A 22,785-nucleotide genomic window follows, 5' to 3' on the forward strand; every position below is an offset into this window, starting at 1 on the left:
TATATACATATATTGACACAATATACACACATACACATACGTACACACGTACACATCCTCGCCCATGGATGAGCACGATAAGGGTATTATTCGCCGTGTAGAGAATAGAGTAGAGGCAGAGAGAGAGGGGGGGGGGGGAGAAAGAGAGAAAAGTGGACGAAATCTCAACGCCGTTTCTCGCAGGGCCACTTCGGTATTCTTTCGATATTCTTTCACCTTTGCTGTTGTGTTGACTCGCGAGTGTAAACAAGGGAAAGTGACGCGAGAGGGAGAGACGCATGAAGCACACGAAAGTTCGAGAAACGCGACGAGAAGGAAGAGAGAGTATTTCCGCATCAGTATTTCGGGACAAGGACGCGCGTCCTTACCGTGACTGTTGATTGATATAATTCTCGGATCTAATAAATTAATATAATTAGGCATGTAGATCAGCGAAGAGACCGCTTTTTCGGAGATAAGGAAAATTACATGACTTGTGTTGACATACTCGATGATAATCACGCGTGTTATCATTACATTAAGCTCTTCATCGTTTGCGAAAAAAGGGACGAGAGAGAAAGACCGAAGGAAAGAATAAGCAAATGCGAGCATCGTTTCGTAATTCTTTATCGGTTCAATTTTCAAATTTCGCGATCCGGGGAAGGGAGAAGAAACAAGAAAAAATGCGAGCGAAAGGGATATATATATATATATGTCGTGCGTACACAAATCCAGAATCATCCACTGCCGTTCAGACGCGAAAGAGTCGTAACGCGCTTAGATCGTATGCGCATATACAAGATATTACTATTTAATTCGGCATACGCGCGGAAAGTATCGTTCGTAATCCGCGAAGAAAGAAGGGAAAGAGAACGACGAGTGTACGCGTCCTCCGGCCTCCTGTTTTTTTGTTTGTCGAGTGTCGCGAAGGTTCCGCGTTGACATCCACACACAACACACAGAGACACAGACACGCACACACACGCAACATACGCGAAATTAAACGTTCAGTGATGATATAAACGTTGGAGAAAACTATCGTCTAATTGTCACTAGTTAACGCGTCCGAGGATCAGCGATTGTAGCGTGAGAGTGTGTGTGTGTGAGAGAGAGAGAGAGAGAGAGAACAGAAACGAAAATAATCATTATCATCATCCGGACACAAAACATGGTGAGAGAAAAAAAGAGAGAACGAAAGAGAAACGACATCGCATTGTACTACGCCTTTCGAAAGGAAACGAATCACCCCGAAGAATAACGTCAGAAAGAGAGATAATGGATGTTGGCGTTGGTTTCGGTTCACATTCGATGGGGAAAGCGCTGCGCTGTATGTGTATGTTTTTTTTTCTATATCGCGTTGCGGTGCGTGCTGTGATTGTTACGATTGTGCAAGGCATGTCTTTCGCGATTTTAACAGCGCCGATTTGGACGAGAGAGAGAGAGAGAGAGAGAAAGGGTGGGGGAAGAGTGAGAGAGAGACTCGGAATATTTTGCGCCGGATTCCCCGCGAATAAGAGGGAATCTTTCCAAGAACGACGACGACAACAATGATGATGATAAAAATGATTGTACGAATGACGACGGTTCAATTGTCTACGAGCCAGTCTGTTTCTCTTCTTTTCTTCTTTCGTCGTAAACGTGTTGTCGTCGTTGCTACTGCTACTGCACATTGCTGTCAGGATGAAAGAGCGAAGAAATAGCAAATTGTGCGCTCTGCGAAGAGAGAGATTAGACGACGGACTAGTAGCGAGTTTCTCCGATTGTAATTCAAGTCGCGCGGTATCTTCGTAAAGAGCGCTCTGCGATCATTGTGCGAGACGACAACGGTAACGATGTAACGAGAGCGTTCACGCTGCATCTTGTTTTGTATGTAATTGATGTACATTATTGCTCGTAATAGCGTATAGTTGGTAATAACGTGAGAGAGAGAGAGAGAGAGAGAGAAGGAGAGAAAGGGAGAATCGAAGAGGAGCGAGAGTGAGAATGAGAAAAAGAGAAAATGAGAGGGCCGTTGAGCCGTATAGTGTGACGTGATGCTAAATGATTATACGGTTTAAAGATATAAGAGGAAAAAGAAAAAAGAAAAAACATTCGTAGTGTGTAAAAGTATTAGCTAGAGTATAAACGCCAGCGAGTAGAAGAGAAGGGTGGCAAGCAGGGGGAGGGGAGCGACTACGAAGCGAAAAATAATTATCCTGTGCAGGGTGCGACTGAAACATACACACGTGTATACACACGACACATACATACACACACACACACACACACGCTATACATACCAATAGCGACTGTATTTCCGCATCGTCGCGAGATAAATTTTTAAGGGAACGAGCGAACAGCCGGTAAGATTGCTGACGAGACTTGCGCTGAGAATTCACGAATGAGGTTTCTAGGAAAGGTCTTTTTTATTCTGTTTTATTATATATATTTTTTTTTCTTTTTTTTTTAATCAAACGCGCCGGCAAGGAATTTGTTATTTCCACCTGTCAAAGCTAGTGTCTAAAATAAAGTATCGTTACCTTATGATTTAAAAAAACTACAAAACTATATAATCTAGATCAAAAACGACGATCCACGTACATACAATATGAAATCTCTATAGTCCTTTTTTGTCCAGATCGCGCGAGATTCGCGTCTCGATGATCATTTTGGAGCTATCTAGCTATGACGCGATTTAACTATCATTCAGATGTTTAATTTCACGAACGTCGCGACAATTTAGTCGCGAATCTGTTCTCCTTTTTCTTCCTACGTCTCTTTCTCGTTTGTATAATAGAGGGGAGGAGGGAGAGCGAGAGCGCAGATTGTGGGGCATTTTGTCGATCTTACCGATTGTTCTCGAAGAGACGCGCCGTATGCCGTTTCGTTCGTGCACGTCTCGCACCGTCATACAGTAGCCGATGCGTTAGACATCTCATACATTCAAACAACAAACCGACTACAACAAGAAACAAGTAATTTTTTAAAATTCAATTATTATTTAAATAGTACAGTTACATTGTTAGTATGAATAACGACGCTTTTTATACGAATTTTAGTTTTTAAACGTCGATCTTACGGTATATATATATATATAGTATATATATATATATATACATATATATATATAGTATATAATGAGATAAAATGAGAGAGACAATGGTAAAATAGTAATAATAAACTGATATTGACTAATGGAACGGACAAAGAGAAACAAAGGAAGTGCATGGAAGGAGAGAGAGCGAGCGAGAGCAAAAGAGAACGAGAGAAAGCGAAAGATAGAGAAAGAAAGAGGAAAAGGAAAACAAGCATGCGTGCGTGTGAATGCGAGTGAGATCGAGAGAACGAGCGAAAGAGAGAGAGAGAGAGAGAGAGAGAGAGATTTAAGTTAGATGATTGTTTGTCTATAGTATATACGAAGGCATACTTTAGGTAGCCTCGATGCTATTTAAACAAACTTAATTAATGTATTGCAAATTAATTAATAAAGTGTAAGCGAAGCGTGTATCTGTATGTTAATTTTTCTTTGTGCAGTTCATAACAAACGGATGAGCAAAATCTGCCGATTACTTTACAGGGGCAGTTTTTCTTTCTTTTTTTAGAGGCATTCCTTACCTTGATGAAGTTTTGTAGAGCAGCTGAAAATTAAAGATACGTACATTCACGGTTTGGAGTTGAGACAACTCTTCGGAGATAATTCGATTAAATTAATTCTGAATGAATATATCTTTGAATCGAGAAAATGTAGTAAAAAAAAGTTTTTACAGTATTTAATACATTTGATGCGACAGAAAGAGAGAAAACACATTTAGATGCATGTTTCTTATTTTCAACTGCTGTACGACGTATCCTCATCGATTCGTCCATCTTGTCAAAATTGGCGAGAAATTCAAACATTTTCTCAATAGCGAACATATTCAATTATCGAAATCGTTGATTTATGCCATTTGAGGGAAACTTGGAATGTCTGACTTGACTTGTCGTTACTTGACTTATATCGATTGAAAATTCGTATCTATTTTGATTTCATGATTTCTGTCACTGGCGATTATTTATTCGATTGTAATCAAAACGTCATGTGCCGTACAAACAGTTTCGTCGAACAGTGCAGATCCACGCAGGACTGGCCTCGAGATCTGTCGAGTAAAGCCCGAGCATGCAGAAATCGCGCCAATGGGCCAAACCGGTCAGTCAGGGCCCGTATTCTGGAAAAAAATATCGCATACCATATTTCATGATGAATGTCACTAGATATCACGATCCTCAGCCAATTAAATCAATTAAATTAAATTAATTTTTCACAAGTTTTCGAGAATAACATCCATCCCAGACTCGGCAAGATCCGAGAGCGAAGAGCGACGCACGCGGGCGCGCGCTCGGCTTCGACTGAATTCAAAAATATCGCGCGGGCGCTCGATTCTCTGACGTAGCGAGATATCGAACATCGATTCTCATCGGTCGAGCATTCCCACTCCTCGACAGCCGCAGATGCAATACATGCACGGTGTAGCGAGTCTAGCAGTATGCAGCGCGCGATCGCCGACAGTTTCGGCTAGCTGGTGCGTGTGTGTGTGGTGTTGATTTTTATCAGCTTCAAGGCGCTTCGAGACTTTCATTCCGACTCGTTACCCGCGTCAATTCGACGTTACGCACGGACGCTTCGATCAACATGAGATGCGGTCCCTCGGCTATCTTCGCAGGTCAACCACCAGTGAGTACGACAACAAGACAATTCGATCGCTCTCGAGATGTTGCCAGTGTTTTTCCGTTATTTCTACGCTCGGCGCGTTTCTCGCCTCGCCCCGCCTCATCCCGCCGGTATCCTCCATCACGCGAGGATACGTAAGCGGTGAGAGTCGGGGAGAATAATTAATGGAGAGTCGCGAGCAATAAATAGAAACTGTATGCATGATCGTGCGCACGTTGCACGAGCGTAGTGCATAGTAGATTCCGCTCGTTCTGAGTCTTCTGACTCTTCAGTTTTCAGCCGCTCTCCCGAGCCCCTCCGAAAGCGCGAATCACGTCTGTCTCTCGACAAGCGCGGCGGCACGTCGCCGACGAATGACACAATTGCTCTGCGCTTTGGTAGCTGCACTGTTGAACTGGTGCGATATAAGTTGAAGTGAGACGACGAGCATAGGTTCTCTCTCTCTCTCACTCTAGCTTATTGCACCAGTTCAGCAATGCAAAGAACAGGCCAAATGCGTAAAACGTTGACCTATGCACCGGCTCGCACCGGCGACGATTTAACATAACCTACCCACACTCGAAACGATGCACGCGGGTAAGGGATGTGTATATATATATATATATATATATATGGATAAGAAAAATTCGCGAGTGTTGCTTATCACGTGACACGCGCGCGCGAGCGAGAATCGCGACACGTGCGAAAAAAAAGTGGTGCGATGTTGCGGCGAGGATGGGGGAGGGGGTGCCATTGTGAAATTTTCGCGCTAAAGAGCGCTTTTAGGAGCGGGGTTGTTCCAACGTTGTTGGTAAGTTAACTGATAGTTAAATCATATATTTATCTTTGTTTTCTCTTTTAATTTAGACAGAGACAGACGTGATGATTTAATTATTGAATTAACTTACTGAGAGATTGGAGCAACCGGCCCTTAGCTTCACAACGTTCGCCCCGCCGACGACGATTGACGTAAATTTTCCACTGGTGGAAATTTCCCTTCTGGAGATATGGGGAAATATCTGTCTATCTCTTTCTCCTGTATGTACAATACGGGAGATATAGATAAGGGAGGGGGTAAAATAAAATGTATCTATTTACCTACTTGCCGTTTCCCCGGGAATTTGTAACAAACGAAGATATTGCTGTCGATAAGTGAAAACTTGACTCGCCTATTGTTACCCCGTCACCCTCCCCACCCCCGGTACGATGCGCAACCGGGTTCTTTAAACGCGGTAATGCGTCGTATCGCGTGGCGTCAACAAATCTTAGAATCCTTATCAAGCATCTATTGTGCGTTTCTTCATCGGTGGAAAACCGGCCGCTTGTTTGGCGTCGGTCGTTATCGCGCCGGCACGCGTTACTGCGTTCGCTACGTGCGAAATTGAGTTGCGATCTCCCCGGTTATTTTCGTCGCGAATGATTAAGTAATAATCTCTTATCGTTAAAGAATACGAAACTGCGCAAGCTCAAGGCTGCTCAAACGGCGTTTTTATCAAATTCCTTTTAAATATCTCACGCGACATTTTAATCTGAGACACGTTCGCGAAAACACACGTTGAAGATACATTTTGAAAATATACAAAGTTCCGCAAATGTCACGAAGGGCTCCGCTAGAGTGTTCTGAAGCTTAATTAAATTCGAAGCAACGATACACCTTTCTCAAGGGTTTATAAGTTGGTGAAAAAAAAATCACCTCTTCGTGAGCCCGATTTCGAGAAGTCGAGAAATAACAGAGACAAATGAGGGAGAAATTTTGCGGTTAATTTTAACTCGAGCAGTGAAATTTTCAAAAAACTTCTGACTAAACACAAAAATTTGCCTAGCAAACAAGATAACGTATTAACATAACATCGTGTTTACTAGATAGTCACAAAGGTATATTACGATAAGAATTATGGAAAGTTACGACGAATGATTATCTCCCTCGACATTCGCGGGCTAAGATTTTTTATTTCGTAATGTGCTGCAGAAAGTGTTCTGGAATATTGAATTGAATATTATAAAGTGTAATGTAGCTGTTTTAAAGTACCGCACGCGTTTGGAGGACAGTTTGGAGGCATTCTGTGTATTGTATATTTTTATATTACATATTGTTTTTATTACATGTGTAACTTTTTAATTTGGCGGTATAAATTTTCGGCTGAAAAATAAGATCAGCGCAAGCGTGTACGGTCAATGAAATCATTTTGCGTAGCAAATCGAGATATTCAATATTCAAAGGTCGGATAAGACAAGAAAGTATATCGCGGCACATAATTCGCGAGCCGATAACGAATCAGTGAATCCTCTTTCCTTTTTCAGACACTCTGCAACTCCTGCAGTCACATTCCGCGTCCGGGCGCAAAGGCCCGCGTGTTTTCACCAGGAGTGAGTCGAGCTTTGTGCCTAGGAAGGTGCTCATTGTGACGAAACTGTCTCGATACTACTTCGAGAAAATGCGAAAGTCCGAACTCAACGAGAACCAGCTGAAGCTGAGGCTGCTGGAAAGTGGCTACGATTACAATGCCATGCTCGCGAGTCACACGGCCACCAAGGCCGTGGAGTGTCAAGTGACCGAGATCTTGCGGCAGATGAATGTGGAATATAAGATAGTAAATAGGTAAGACATACCACAGGGTATTACACGAGAGTACAACTCGTCGTTCGCTCTTCGGTATTCCGTAATTCTTGTGGAAGATCGGCACGCGTCCCCGTCGCGAGGTTGCGAATCATATGAAGTGAGCCATTTTACTTTTATACATTCCGAATCTTCATGTTTGATTGACCAAGTCCATTTCCATTTCCAGGACGAACCTAGACCAATCGCTCTTTACATGGGCGGACCTGATAGTGCCGATCGGCGGCGACGGAACGTTCCTTCTGGCCTCGAACTTGATATTTAACAGCGAGAAACCGATAATGGGCATCAATTCGTATCCCGAAAAGTCCGAGGGTTATCTCATGTTGTCTGCGAAGTACACGAGGAACGTACCGGAGATCTTCAAGATGTTAAAGGCCGGAAATTACAACACACTCATGCGACGGAGGATCCGCATTACTCTGATGGGAAAGGATATCTGGGCGGATCCTTTTCACCTGCATGAGAAAGGGCGTATTGTCGGTGCCGATAAGTACGAATATTGATAAATTTTCCTTGCATGCATATATACATACATACCATACGTGTACTTTTGTAATCTTATTCTAAAGATGACCTTCACCAACTGCTGTTAATCTAACCGACGGTTAAAAGCAGCAGGGTGTCAACTTAAATTTTAATGAATATGAGTACTTCACATCTAACCTTAACATTTTAATTGTATTTTAATTTTGACACTCGTTCCCTTTCACGTTAAAGATTATTAAGAGATCATTACAACAAAGAAGAAGAAGAAGAAGTTTTACGTTAAGATGAATAATAAAAGCTCATATTTTCAATCTCTTTTATCGATAAGTGTGCCTAAGTGTGATAATCCATCAAAAGCACATTTATTTATTTTCCTTTGTTGCGAAGACTTCAGGTCTTCAACATAAAACGGAACGACACAGATCACAATCAGAAAAGAAAATTAAAGTTCAGCATAAAATATTCATGTTCATTAGAATTAAAGTTGGCAAGTAAGTCTGCTACTTTTAACTGTCGTTTAAATTAACCAGAGTTGGTGAGAGTTACTCTAAAAGAATATGTTTATTCCTTGATATTTATTATATTGATCCATAAAACGAATATAAATACGATTGACATTGAATATCCATGAAGTGAGCAAGTGCGATTAACGATGAATATTCATAGAACGAAGAGATGTATTCATTATTTAATATTCATTCAAGGGTCTTTGCGGAGCAAAAACCAGAAAACTGCGAGCACAACGAGTTACCGCAGGAGAGACATCTACCCTGGTTGGCGCTCAATGAAGTGAGTTTAATAATGCTCATCGATGCACAAGCGCATCTTGAACACAGAATTGTACGACCCGTTCTCTTACGTATCTTAGGCCTATTTTTCGTTACTAGGTTTTCATGGGTGAGACGTTGTCGGCGAGAACAAGCTCCTTGCTCATGAAGTTGGATAATAAAGAGAACTATCACAAAGTAAAAGGCTCTGGTTTGTGCGTAAGCACCGGTACGGGATCGACGTCTTGGTACAGATCCATGCACAGCCTGAGTCACCAAACCGTGCGTGAGATATTGAAGCTCGTGGACACCGAGCGACAATTCAGCAACGATGAAGTCGACAAGATTTGCGCAACTTTTAACAGTGGCCTACGATTTGACGCTGGTTGGTACACGTTTACGCCGCTACATAACGTATATAGGACATAAGAATATACAACAAATGTCTTGGTTTCTGGATTTCTGTTGCAGAGGAGCTCAAACTGTGTTATTCTATAAGAGACATGATAGTGACTAATGCAGTGCCAGTGCCAAAGCTAATGCATCCTCGAGGTTTCTGCACGAAAATCACCGTAAGATCACAGTGTCACGATGCATCTCTGGTTATCGACGGTGGTATAGCAGTCCCCTTCGTTTACGGCACCATCGCGAAAGTGGAGATCTTCCCCGAGGACTCCCTGCAAACAATTACGCTCCCCGACTGAACAGGAACAGTTTCATCAGTGACTTTTAGAACAGGTCAAGCAGTGTTTTACGATAGCTGCGATTAGGTGAAATAAGGAGAATAATCAGTCCATCGCGATGGGAATGAATAGAAACATTCCCGTAGTGATTATAAAATATGATGGGCTGAAATCCGAATTTATATATATATATACCAAAAGAAAAAGGTATGAAAGATTCTCGTGGTGGATAATCGGTAAGAATATAAGTCTATTGAAATATGAGAAACGCGCAACTAAAGATGAATACAAATTTTTTTTTAGTAATTAGCTATCAAGTGGATGGTAAGTCATTCGCGATGCTGAAGAGTACTATAGTATTTCACATGTGTTGAAAATCTGACAAATTGGTTCGACACACAATACATAATACTCTACACTGTTGTGTTCCCATTCAGATTTATCTATATCCCACATTCATAAAAACGGCTTTTATCGGCCTTCTATTTTTACTGGTTTTATGAAAAAATTCTTTTTAAATACGTTTAGTAGAGAGAGAGAGAGAGAGAGAGAGAGAGAGGAGGTGGGAGGGGATAACAAATAAAGTTTTTTGACAACGATAGTTACAAGTATGCATAAGAAAAAGATGAGAAAAAATATAAGTTAAAATTAGTATTTACGTTGTATTCATCCTGGCTTTCATAGAATATATAAGAAGTAAATGTGTAAAGGCCTAATATATCTACTTAATTTAAAGTAGAAAGAAAACTGCTATATTATCATGATCTCGCATTTTAAAATGATTGACATTTGATATATATGCGTAACATTAATGTAAAATCCTATATTAAGAAGTTTTTCTGCATTTTTGTATTACTTACTGAATATTGAACAAAAATATATACATAGATTGGAAAGTCCGAAATATTTTAGAATCATTGATTATATTACGATCCTTCGACTGTACGCGTCATTGTGAACGGACTTATTTTAGAATCGCGTTTATATACACATTGTCATGTTTATAATAATTGAAAAAGTTCTCTTGCCCTGTCTGTATCATATAAATTTGTTAAATTTTCTGAAATTATCAACGCTTTATTAGATATATGCTTTAGATATATTAGTATATGCTTTATTAGATTTTTTAAAGATTTAGTTTTTACATTTAAATTTATTTTTTAAAGATTTTAAAGATTTAGATTAGCTTTTAATATTTATGCATAATTTGTCATAGAGACATTTATTTTTACAGACACAATCCAAACATTGTAGACAACCTTTCTGTCCACATAACTAAAATCAAATAACATTCATGACAAATCGATTGCAATTGCTGTAGAAATGGATATAATGTAAAATGATAAAAATGTATAGCATAATAGCATATATAATATAATATAAAAAATCTATTATGTGTTTTAAATATAAAAGAATATAAAAAGAATGCGTAATGTAAAACAGTATACATCAAACAAAATGGATAACATCCCTGATAGTACATGTTCTCCTGGGGACGTCCTAAGCACGTCCTCAGGACATCTGTGCTATTAGGGATAAGATAGAACTTTTGTATTCTCTGATGTAATTCTCGTTTATCTCATTTATTAATGAAGAATATACTCTGCTCTTAAGAAAATGTAAGAGCACCGACCATGTCTTCCAGTTTAAAAAGATACACTGGGGTGGGATGCATCGTATCATGCCGCGTCAGGGGAAATACCTTTCCGACGATCGCCATCTACTGCGCACTTTCTCCGCGCTTCCTTCTCTCATCAGCAGATCCGCTACTCTTCATCAATAAATGAGATGGGCAAATTACATTAGAAAATATAAAAGCACCAGAAGTGAACCCTTTTTTCAAACACCTTTTATAATGCATAACATGAAAATGTCGAGTACACATCGTATTAAGCGATCAGTAAGCTTTCGACTCTGATTGATTTCTACTTTCAGATCTTTATCAAATCTAAGAGTAATGTACCAATTATACTTTAGCGATTATGAATCTTTCACGTGAACTTCTTTTTCATTTTTCACTTTTAACTGTATGTAATTTCACATGAAAAGTGAATTGTAAAAAAGTGAAAAGTAATATTTATGTAATATAGATAATTAACATATAAATATAATTGTAGTATACAAAATGTAAAGTATAACGTATTAATAAATATTATGCAGCCGAAATTTATAGTTGTAATGTAATATAATAATATTATGTATGTAAGTATAATTTACTGATTTTAATGTTAACCGTGAGAATTGAGAATTTACATTTGTAAATTCTCACAAAACGTGAAATATTTCACGTGAACTTTCAATTTGCTCATCTATATCCTTTACGTGTAAGTTGTGTATGTTTCCATGAAAATTTTCAACCATTGGACAATGTGGTTGAAACGTCAAAAATGATATCAGAGAGAAGAAGGAGAGGTGCCATGGGCCGCTTTTAGCCGAGCCACCGACGAGTTACTACAAAGGGTAAGAAGTAAGTCATTTTTCTTATACATTGAAAGCCACCTTTCTTTATATATGCTCACGGAGTCTGGCCTTCCGCTTCACGTGCCCTCATTGGCCCAGACGTTTTAATTAATAACTTGATAACTATTACGATTTCGGTAAAATAGTACATGACTTCTTTTCAGCTTAACTCGATCTACTTTCACACTTCGGGTTGGCAGCTAATTACCGGACACATCCTGTATATAGGTTAATTCACAAAAAAGTTGGATAACTTTTTTTGTCGACAAATATGATAATGCATAAGGTTTATATTACCTGTACATATTTTGAAACATTTTCTCTATCAAACGGATTTTGCGTGTCACGTAATATCCTTCGCGCTACACGGACATTATCATTTTGAGCATTTTGATTTTTTTAATATTCATTAAGAATTATCTAGAACGCAGCTGCCACGTAGAACGACTCAGTTGTCGTATGAAATATTTCGATTTTCACAAATCCATTAAAAATTTATCATTTTTCTTTCACTAACTTCACTTTTCACAGTCTTTCACTTTTCACTAGTTCACGCTAGGGAAAAGATTCGTGATCGCCGCCACGCTGCCCAGAGTATACGGTCTGTAGCACCGAATGCACACGACGTGTCATCGTTCTCGTGTTTATATTCCGGTTGTGTGACAGCGAAAACAGTGCTTGTGTCTTCATTTGCAGAAACGTCGTCGGGAAAAGGCGCGACGCGATGGTTGAGTGTAACATTGCATCGGCAAGCAGCACGTGCGCGCGAATGTATTTATGAGAACGAGTTGCGAGAGACGAAACGGTAACGTATGACACAAGAGAAAGTCAAACGAAAATCGACGTGCCGACTTGGCATATCGCAAATACGCGAATTGTCGAAATACGCGACGCACGAGTTCGTTTCTTCATTAACCTGTCAAGAGAGAAAAGTTCTCAATTGCCTCGTTGCTCGATATAATCGGACGATTGTGTCGAGAACTTTTAGGTTAAGACATCCGCATTTAATTTTTATCATCGCGTCGCGTGTCAGTCCGGAGAAAACATTTGCTTTTAGAGATTCCTCGTTACTCACGATTATTTCATGTTTATATGATCAATTTGGGAAGATCAAATGGAAGATATATGAGACAGTAAGATATCTGGAAGTTGCATGTATTTTACGAGTGCAGTTGCTTTGTTTGGATAAACAATGGAGCAATCCTGTTAATAATAGTAATGGTAATACTAATAATAGATGTATTAAAGATCGATTTATCGTGAGTACGAGGCGTTATCATGTCGTCAACTTCATTAATATATATTATATATATTAATGAAGTTATACATTATGTTATATATATATATATAACATGAAGTGAAGTTATATATATATATAACATATATATATATATATATATGTATTACTTTGCATCACAGATTGACGCTACAGTCATCAATAACAGAAGGATGTCGGATGATGAGAGGCAAATTAGAATGGCTGCTGAGGCCATACTAAGCGGCTCCATCAATTCTCAAAGGAGCTCAGTTACTCAGCACAGCGTCACGAGAACACCGGATATCATCCTCAGCGAGGATCTTATCGCAGGAGCAAGACATAACGGCAGGATGTCTCATGTCAGACGTTCCTTCTGCCTTTTTGTCACCTTTGATCTTCTTCTTACGTTCCTCATGTGGCTTATTTGCACAATGGTACATCAAATTGGCTAATGTCTCTGTGAAAAAAGATTCATATAATAGTTAGGGATTTTGTTTCTTGCATCTAAAGTCTAACACCGATGACTATTTTTCCTTAATTCAGATAAATTATCGAAAGATATGTATTATATAAGGTATTTAGAGATTATACTTTATATACTTTGAAGAAACTAATGCTCATTTTATTGTATTTATAGATTGCGGGCCAAAGTTTAAAAGCAGCTTTCATAGATCAGGTGGTTCATTATCATATAAGGACGTCCCTGTTTGATATTGTGGTATGTACATTCTGTATGTTATTATGTTTAATAACAAGATGACGAAAATGACATTCAGTTCGTCATAATTCTTCATTATTGATTGGGAGCAGAGATTTTACGGATGTCATCTTCTCAGATGGCAGCGATTTGCAGGTTCACAGTCTTGTTGCTCTTTTATGCACTGCTGTATATCAATCATTGGATCATCATAGCTGTAAGTATAAACTGCAAGCTCGTTTTGATTTCCTCTCAAGGAAAAAAAAAAAAACAATAATTACAATGAATGTGAGCAATTAATGAAATGAAACAAAAAATAGGGGGTCATTCTAATGGGTTTTTCTAATGCTTTCGATTTCTTTGTTTATAATATTGCTAACAATCGCGCGATACAAAAGTTAATGTATTTCGTATTTGTGTCTTTCAGATATCAACCGCTGCAACATGTGTCTTTTTAATCGGCAAGGTTTTTGTTTTTGATGTGAGTATTTTAATAGTATAATTATATAATTATATAATTCGTATATATTAAATTTATATTGTCATCGACCTTAACGAGCCAATTTCTGTATATGACGCATTTGTGTCTTTCAGTGGTCATCGACCAATCAACCGGTATTTCAAGTTTTGCTGATCATCATATCTTTCGTACTAGCATGGGCGGAGGCTTGGTTCTTCGACTTCCGCGTGATTCCTCAGGAGATTCAAGCGAGAAACTGGTTTCGAAGTAAGTTCCTGTCAGAAAAACTCAATGCTTTCCTGCGAATCGGTAGTCAACAGCAAGATGCAAGAATATTTAAATAATGTCTGTCTGGGAGAAAGCGTGGAGGAAGGCTAAAGTATCGACAAATTGACGATATTTATAGATCATTCTGCAACCGAGAGATCTCCACTGATACAAGCGACTTCCGAATCGCGGCAAAACGTCGATCACATGAGTACATTTTTCACACCCATGGATTCTGACAATTCCGACAACGAAGATGATATCTCCGGGAAGCAAGAGGACACGAGTAGTATGACCATACCCAGCGAAGTGCTCATGTGTGTAGCGGCACTCACGCCATACGAGGTAGGCGAGATGCGCGAGCACCTCGGTGCATCGCAAAGTAGAATACTACTTTTATATTCGGGTCTCATGATCCAGATTTCATTCAAAATATTCTTCGCTCAAGGTTTCGAATCTAATCAGGGGTTGAAGAAGCGGAAGACTTGCGGAAATCTTCCAAATCTTCTGATCTCTCGTGCATGGAATCGCTAGGCCCTGTGTTAGACACGGCAAAATTTCATCTCCTAGATTCTTCTGAATCTTCTATAAACTTTTTGCTTTTTAACTAACTCTATCTTTTAATTTCGATTTCGATCGTGAAAGGTCATCGTGAAAAGTTGAAATTCGCCAAGCGCGTTGTTTACGCGTTATTAAAGATCGCCTTACCGCCGTTTCGTATTACGGTGCTGCCAGTTGACGTACGCTTGTTGCATCTGGGGAGCCGGGTATAAAAGCACGACGAAGAACTCGCGGTACTCTTAGTCGACCGTGTTTCTTACACACACACACACACACACACACACACACAGAGTACGCTGAGTGCGCGCGGCTTTATCGCAATTTCTCTCGCGTCGTATGTAGTGTCAGACACTCGGTATTTCGCTCGCACAGACTTCGTTCGAGGAGGCGTTCGCGAATTCGAGAAAGCCGTCGACCGGAAACTACACAGACGTTGATTGAAGCGACCAAGAAGCATCATCGTGCCTCAAAGAGGCTAAAATTATTTCGTTCTGATCGAGAATCGGTCGCGTTCAGCAAAACGAATGTTAGCATGCGCGGCTGTTTTCTATATTTTTCTCACTGACTCGAAGATAACCCGAACGATAAATAAACATTTAGTTGTGTTTTCCCGGCCGAGTTATCTCTTTATACGTTGGACTTTTGTACGAGCGGCTTCGTTGAATTTGCATTGTACTCTATCGCCATGCCTTCAGTCATTCTCCGCGCGTGCGACGTGAAATTCATACGTAGCTTCTTCTTCGGCGATACGTACTCGCACAAGCCGGTGGAGAATAAATGGTACTCGAGGGAAAACCTTAAAGACACCTCGTCGACCAGCGGACTGTTCTCCAGAGTGAGTTTCTTAGCCATCTAATTCGTTTATTCCTCCCTCCTCCCCCCCCCTCCTCCTGTCCTTCACTCTTTAATTTACTCGCAGGTCGTGATTATTAGCTCTTGGTGCGAGTGTGAGTCGCGATTCACCTCTGCTGTTAATTTGAAAACGAGCAGCAACGAGCGAACGAACGAGTCGAAGAGGTGCGATAATTCGTGAGCTAATGGATATTAGATGTTTGTATCGTTGCTGTTGATTCTGTCAGATCGATCCATTAAATCGTGCAAGTATAATTAATTTATCTGCGCGCACAGCGAGTCGCGTTTCTGGGTGGGTCTACGTGTGTCAAGAAGCACAAGCCGCTTGATTAAGCGATTAATTTCGAAACCGACGCATCTCGTTGGTGACTCCATATCTTGCACTTTGCCATTATCTGCTATTTAGCGCTATATATATCCCGACTTGTCGAGTGCGCTTGCACTAAACTGCACGCGCGCATACATGTATAACGTGTTCATCAGACACGCGTCTTCGCCCCCAAAGAATTCTATTTATCGCGCATGCGACAAACTTGCAACAGAATTCGAAGATCAAGGATCACCCATTGTATCGCTAGATATCGTATTGATCGCCATTTGAATATCAAAGATAATATGTGCAATCACGTCTTTCGTTGCGTTGTTGATCGAATGTTCTTTAAGCGCAACGTTGTTTCCATTAAGATTAAGATCTCTTCTGGACTTTGCTTACAGGTGGACGAGTACAAGACGAAGGCGTCCAAGTTGCTGCAAAGCTGCCATGACTTGTTGATGTCGAAAGAATGGAAGATCGAGACCATCACAACCGAGGGCGATGTCGTGTCCTACATGCAGATACCCAAGTTGGACGGAAGAATCGTCAAGATTACCGTAAGTCGTTGCGACAATGCGACGTCAAGTAAATTATATGTGATTTATTGTTAAAGAAGAGAGTCTTAATTTATTCCTTTTACGGGTTATATGCGGATCGGTCAAAAAATTTGGTTCGGTTTTTCAAGAAAATTTGACTTTGAGTGCAATTTGTATCATTTTTTAATCGAGTAATTGTCCTTGTTTATATATATTATTCTCTAACGATCCTCAATTTTTTTTGAATACGTTCGCGTACTTTTATCGCAGAAGATCAAACTTCTGTCGGATCAAATTTTTTGGCCGAATTACTGGAAAAGAATAATTATTTTGACTAATTACTGATGCGATTTGATCATTACATTTCAGGGCGTCGTTGACGCGCCTGCCAGCACGCTAGTCGATTGGCTGTTCGAAGGAATCGAGGAACAAGCTTCGTGGAACAAGCTCGTAATGGAATCGGTGAAACTGCAGGTGAGCATTCGAGTCACCCTGCTCCTTCCTCCTGCTTGCGACACTTGGCTGCATTGACGAAAATCCTCTGTTAACCAGAACATCGACGAAAACACGGATATCGTTTACCAGTCGACGAACCCGCAAGGCGGCGGGCTCATCACGGCGCGGGATTTCATTATCTTGCGGCACCGTAACAAATACGGCAATTTTTACATCAGCAGCGGCATATCCATCCCCGCGACGGCGATCCCGAATCGCAAGCACATGATCAGGTGAGAAAATCGACGGAGAAAAGCGAGCCAGGAAGGAAGAAAGAAGAAGAAGAAGAAGAGACAGAAAGAGATAGAGAGACCGGTGGTCGTGGCCGGTCGAATTTTGTTCGAAATTAAATGAAGTAATTTCTCTTCGCCAAATCAATAATCAATCGCGTATAAATCGCCAATTAGAGCTTATGCGCGGGCTTTGCAGGTCAATAATAAAAGAAAGGCGTTGTTTTCGACCAATATGGTCAAGATAAATTAAGACACTTCGGCCCTTCCCCGAAGCGCGTCTGGACTTTTGCCGTTTATCTTGAGCGTGTCGAATTTTGTTCTTTAAGGGGCGAGAACGGCGTGAGCTGTTGGGCAGCGGAGGAATTATCCGACGAGAACAGCAACAAGTGTCGCTTCACATGGATCTTGAACACGAACCTGAAGGGCTGGATACCGCAGAAAGTGGTGGACAGATCGCTATCCATAGCTCTGATAGATTTCATGACATATTTGAGGAAACGCCTGGACGAGTCGGAAAAGTGAGCCCGATACGACGTCGCTCATAGAGTCGATACACATACCGGGATTGTTGTTGTCCTTCGTCGGACTACTATGTAAGAGAGAAACATTCGGCGAACGCGCGTAATGCGTCTGATATTTCGCGTACGATCGCTAGAGAAACATAATTGAGAAATCTAACGAAAAACGCACTCTTTGAGAGGTCAACAGAGTGCGGGCATTTCTTTCCTGGCCTTTTTTTTCGCCTTTTTTTCTCTAAATATAATTTAGCCTGGTGATCGATTATACGAGAGGTCAGCTCTGAGCGAGAGCATTTAAAGATATCATGTGAGATATGACAAGTCCGCATTCATACGTCGTGAAAGGAAGACGCGTGAATCGGTCGCGATTTTATGATTTGTATAAAAACTATAAGAAAGTATATTTACATTTCTATTTACATTCGCCTAAGAGAATCATTCTTGTCAATTTTTTTAGTTCTGTAGAATTCTCATGGATTATCGTCACGTGCAGATATCGCGTTTGTAGGTCGCGGTCAAAAAAAAAGATGCCGTTGCGTCAATAGAATTGACCAACTGCGCCATAATCAGAGTAAATCTTCTTGAGTCAGCAGCAATATTATTGACGTTGATGCGTCATATATTGTTTTGATAATTCCAATGTTAGTCTCGTGTAGTATCGTTACTATATATTGCTATAATCTTTGTGAAACAAAAAAATTTGCTCCAATCATGATCTATTGATTGATCAATTCTATCGACACGAAAATGACATTTTTTTTCGCCTGACACAGCGTCGTTGCTGAAGTCACACGCTGTGTCTCTCATGTGATCTCCGTCTCCCGCGTGGCAAGCGTCTCACGTCTAACTCTTCTCGATATATACCGATACATACTCAGTCCTTCATAAATCATCATGATTCTGTTTTATTGTATCTACGTTCTTCATCTTACCTCTAACCGCGCCGTGCGTGGTGGCGTGGGAGACAGGATACTATAATTCCGTTACAATCGTTATCTTCTCTATACGAGACGTGTCGTGTAATAGTTGTAAGGCTATGTATTACGTGCTTTTTATAAGTGCCTACGAATGTCTCGGTTAAGTGCGCCGGTCGGTATCTTTCGACGTGTATCGGAGAGATGTACTCATACACGTAGCGTACGCATATAACCAAACGAAAGAAGTCTCTCTTGATACTTAGAGGATAAGGAACGAGATTTTATGCGATACTTGTGTATATAAACATACGGTAGCGCGCCGATTCGCGATCAAAGAACTTTTCGCCCCTTCGATCGCGCGAATTCTAGTGAACTTGATTCTGTGTACATATATGAGGCATAGGGATGAATCGAGATAAAGGGACGTCTCTTCTCGCTCTTTTCTGGCGGTGCGTTCTAAGACGTTAGATAATCACTCGTGAGGCTCGGTTAATTTTGTACAATCGATCATGCATCAGACGCACATTATTGCGTGGAACTTTTATACGTTGCATATACGGACGCGTCTTTCTCCCTCCTAAGCTCTTTTTCTTTTTTCTGAGATTTCTCACGAGTACGCGTTAATCGCCGACAGACTTTCTCCGAGCAGAGCTAATTCGTTCGGTACGAATCATCGGCGCGAAAATGCGTTCGCGCGATATGACGAGGAGAGCGGCGATGCACCGCGTGTCCTTGCACCGCTGGTTGTTGCACTCTTCAATGATATGATATGCTTTCGGTGCGCGTGCACGGAGAAGAAACAAAGAGTATTTTTATGAGCACAGTTCCAGGCACGTAAGAAATCTGTCTGTGCGAACGGCGGCGTGTTATCAGAGAACACGTTCGTTGACTGATCGACGTTACGCAATTTTGTTGCCAAGTACGTGATAACAGGGAGGGAAAGAAGAGGAGAGGAACTTGAGAGAGCGGACGAGCGAGCGAGCGAGCGAGCGAGCGAGCGAATGAGTAATAACAATGTTGCGTGTAAGAAGGAAGAGAGTAGTTTTACGCGATTACGACGCTGTGCGATAGCGTTGATCTTTATTGACGCTTCGTTAAAAGTAGCGCGCCCTCATCTCGTCGGGGAATATAGACTCAAATTGCAAGAGAGGCCGGCCTATTCTGCCGCACGAGGTAACGCGCGTCCAATTTGAAACGTTCAAGCGACGCTCCAACGATCTAATGTGACTCGTCGAGTAGTGATACACTTTGCGCATTTTCTTGTCAGTCACCGAGCCGACGCGTCGCGTGTGTATGTACATATTGTCGAATTAAATGTATCAATACGTAAGGGAATTTATCGACGAAGACCAGAGTGTCGCGCAGTTCGTTATCTTTAAGCTACTCGATGTACAATAATAGGCGAATTCGTTTGCGAAGAACCTCTCGACCAGTGCAATAAGTGCTGAAGTGAAGCGAGTTTTGCATTCTTCCGCTCTAACTTGTTGCATCGGTGTGCACGAATTCGGGAGAGAAGGTCTCTTCGACAACGAACAGACCTAGTGCGTTATTAATATTATCCTCGGTTTTTATACGGAGTGTGTTTCTCCGGCACACGTGTGTCCGTGTAATCGAGCGACAGCTCCTCCCGTTTGGTAGATTTTCAGGACGACGTCGTTCAGAAGACTGTTAATACGTTTGATTGACGCGACGGTCACCACCGAGTGAACGCGACGGAGCGTGCACGTGTTAGAACATGCTATAGAAAGAAAGAAAAAAAAAAAAAAACAAAAATAGGAAACAATGAGGAAAATGACAGTGAAGAGCAGAAGCTCGTGCAGCGATAAAGCTTTTGTTTTGTACGTTCGTATATCGTGTGACAAAGTTTCCCATCGCATTTATCCGACGTTTTTACCATTTCGCATCACTTCAGTGCAATACACTCCGGCCGCTATCCGGAGATGGTCCGCACGGCTGTGTGCTAAATAGATCAACGGTATCTATGATAGGTAGAATATAAAAGAGAGAGAGAGAGAGAGAGAGAGAGAGAGAGAGAGAACACATCACAGGATATATATTATATATACGTATACAATATAAGAGGATAGACGATTTTATAAATCCGGCCTGATTCGGATGTAAAGGTAAACGCGCTAGCTGAGTGTAGACGAATAAAGACGCAGAGCAAGACCATATTGTTATTCAGTCGCGACGATTTTCCCCGAATTTTGAATTTTCCCGTCCTTGCGTCGCGCACAACCAGGCGACACCCCCAGGTCTTTCTCCCCTTTTCTTTTCTTTTCTTTTCTCTCATTTAAGCTAACGTCGGACGATGCACGGTGCCGCCCGCTACCGTTGCTCAAAAATGTAATTGCGTTAGCATTATCAATTAAAAAAAAAAAAAAGTTAAATAACATCAAGTCGTTACCAGGAGAATAATGGTAACGGTGTTACAAGTGACATGTCATTTTCAAACTTTCTGTAAAGTGAAGTTCCGATCGCGTCGTGCGAAGAGATAGAGAGAAATCATCACCGAATATCTATTGTTAGTCACCGATCATTAAACATTCCACGATATGTGTGTGTGTGGGTGTGTCGCGCGCGCGCGCGCATGAACGGAGCTTGTGCGGTATACAAGAACGCAGATATGAAGATTAATGGTAAAACGGGTAGAAGCGGTAATTGCGGTAAATCCGTGCACTCTAGTATGCATTAATTAATACGATTACACAGCGATGTGTACCAATACAGAACGTTGCGAGATGACATGTTATAGAACGTAATTAATCCCACAGCACACGCGCAACCGCTTATCGTCGGCTTATCGAAAAAGAAAGAACTCTCGGTGCGCGCCAAACACACACACACACACACACACACACACGTAGATATAAATAGCGATCGCGGAAGGCTTGCTGTTGAAGCACCAAAGTCGCACGATTGAAAAACGGATAAGGAAAAGAAAACTGCGTAGGTATAAATAGTTAATTGCGACGTGTCCCCGCTGTCGGCACCGAAGTTTCACGCTCCATTAGCGTGGAGATAACATTCACACAAGAAGAAAGTAAGAAAGAAGAGACCACTCGGGGATGATTTCGAGCATTGAAAAAGCGGCGAGGGAAATTCGCGACGGAGCGACGACGAGCGGTCCTTACGATCGCGAGCGCGAGGTGTTATCGGCGTTAATTAGCGCCGGCCGACGAGAACGTCCTGGTTTCTGGCACTGAGGCACTTGTCTGCTAATTAACGGCTGATATCTCTTGATTGGCGGACACGGCCCGTTCGGACTTCGCAATATCGCGAGGTCTGCGTAATTCGCGACCCGATAGGATTACTCCTCCGCGACTGGCCGTGCAGTCCGATCGAGTGAAAGTTCAGCAATATCGGGCCTGATATGAGCGATTTGAAAGGTTCGGTAGCGCGTTGGGCAGATTCGAATTTCGCCTGAGCCGTCAGTCCTGATGTGTCCGGTAAAGGAGCCCGCGCACAATGCCACACGCAGAAAAATATTCTCTTGCGACAACTGTAGGAATGTTCTGTCGTCACGAGATCCAGTCGCGCTAACAGAAAATTCCGTTTCGCCAACTGAAGAACCACTCACGCCAACAATTGCTTTCGATTGAGGGAACAGAAGAGATTTTCGGTCGCGAAAATGATAGTGACTACAGCAAAATATATATTCGGCTACTTTTACAAAAGGCTACTTTTACACACACACACAAAAAAAAAGCGAAATTTCTCAATTATCGCGACCGAGAAGATTTGTTGTTTGAAAAAAGTTTAATAATAATCAATGCCAACGATGCGATTTTGAACCCGTGTGTGCGTTTTCCTTCTCCACTTAGGTACATAGAGACGCTTTGTTTGATCCATGTGAAGACAGTCGATGAACATAAACTAAGCTATATAGGTTGTGACGAATGAAACTTGTATTCTTGACAACTTAATGTCCGGCTGAGGTGGTCGAATGTGTATTTTTAGGGCACCGGAAACCTTCCAACTGAATTTTCCTGCCGTTACAGCTGAATTTTCAGTTGA

At 41.2% G+C, this 22,785-nt stretch overlaps 2 protein-coding genes across 3 annotated transcripts; both read left to right on the forward strand.

Moving 5' to 3' along the window:
- The first annotated feature begins 4,447 nt into the window (after positions 1–4,447).
- LOC105183981 (NAD kinase 2, mitochondrial) lies at positions 4,448–10,303 on the forward strand. The gene is made up of 6 exons (XM_011142472.3): positions 4,448–4,669; positions 6,947–7,244; positions 7,432–7,755; positions 8,456–8,540; positions 8,639–8,903; positions 8,990–10,303. Exons 1-6 carry the CDS (start codon positions 4,633–4,635, stop codon positions 9,220–9,222), a joined length of 1,242 nt encoding a protein of 413 aa, XP_011140774.1. The 5' UTR covers positions 4,448–4,632; the 3' UTR covers positions 9,223–10,303.
- Positions 10,304–12,241: 1,938 nt separating this feature from the next.
- Start1 (Steroidogenic acute regulatory protein-like) lies at positions 12,242–20,937 on the forward strand. 2 transcript variants are annotated; one of them, XM_025305608.1, is made up of 11 exons: positions 12,242–12,466; positions 13,081–13,353; positions 13,557–13,637; positions 13,756–13,833; positions 14,044–14,097; positions 14,211–14,343; positions 14,483–14,688; positions 16,471–16,626; positions 16,975–17,079; positions 17,158–17,333; positions 17,660–20,937. In XM_025305608.1, the coding sequence occupies exons 2-11, from the start codon at positions 13,111–13,113 to the stop codon at positions 17,853–17,855; spliced, it is 1,428 nt and encodes a 475-aa protein (XP_025161393.1). In that variant the 5' UTR covers positions 12,242–12,466; positions 13,081–13,110; the 3' UTR covers positions 17,856–20,937. The 2 variants fall into 2 exon arrangements, with proteins under 2 accessions (XP_025161393.1, XP_025161402.1); XM_025305617.1 differs by lacking the exon at positions 12,242–12,466 and adding an exon at positions 12,544–12,649 and having other exon boundaries at positions 17,660–17,855.
- Positions 20,938–22,785: the final 1,848 nt, after the last annotated feature.

The sequence above is a fragment of the Harpegnathos saltator genome, unplaced genomic scaffold (genome assembly GCF_003227715.2).
Source record: "Harpegnathos saltator strain DR-91 unplaced genomic scaffold, Hsal_v8.6 scaffold121, whole genome shotgun sequence".
NCBI lineage: Eukaryota > Metazoa > Arthropoda > Insecta > Hymenoptera > Formicidae > Harpegnathos > Harpegnathos saltator.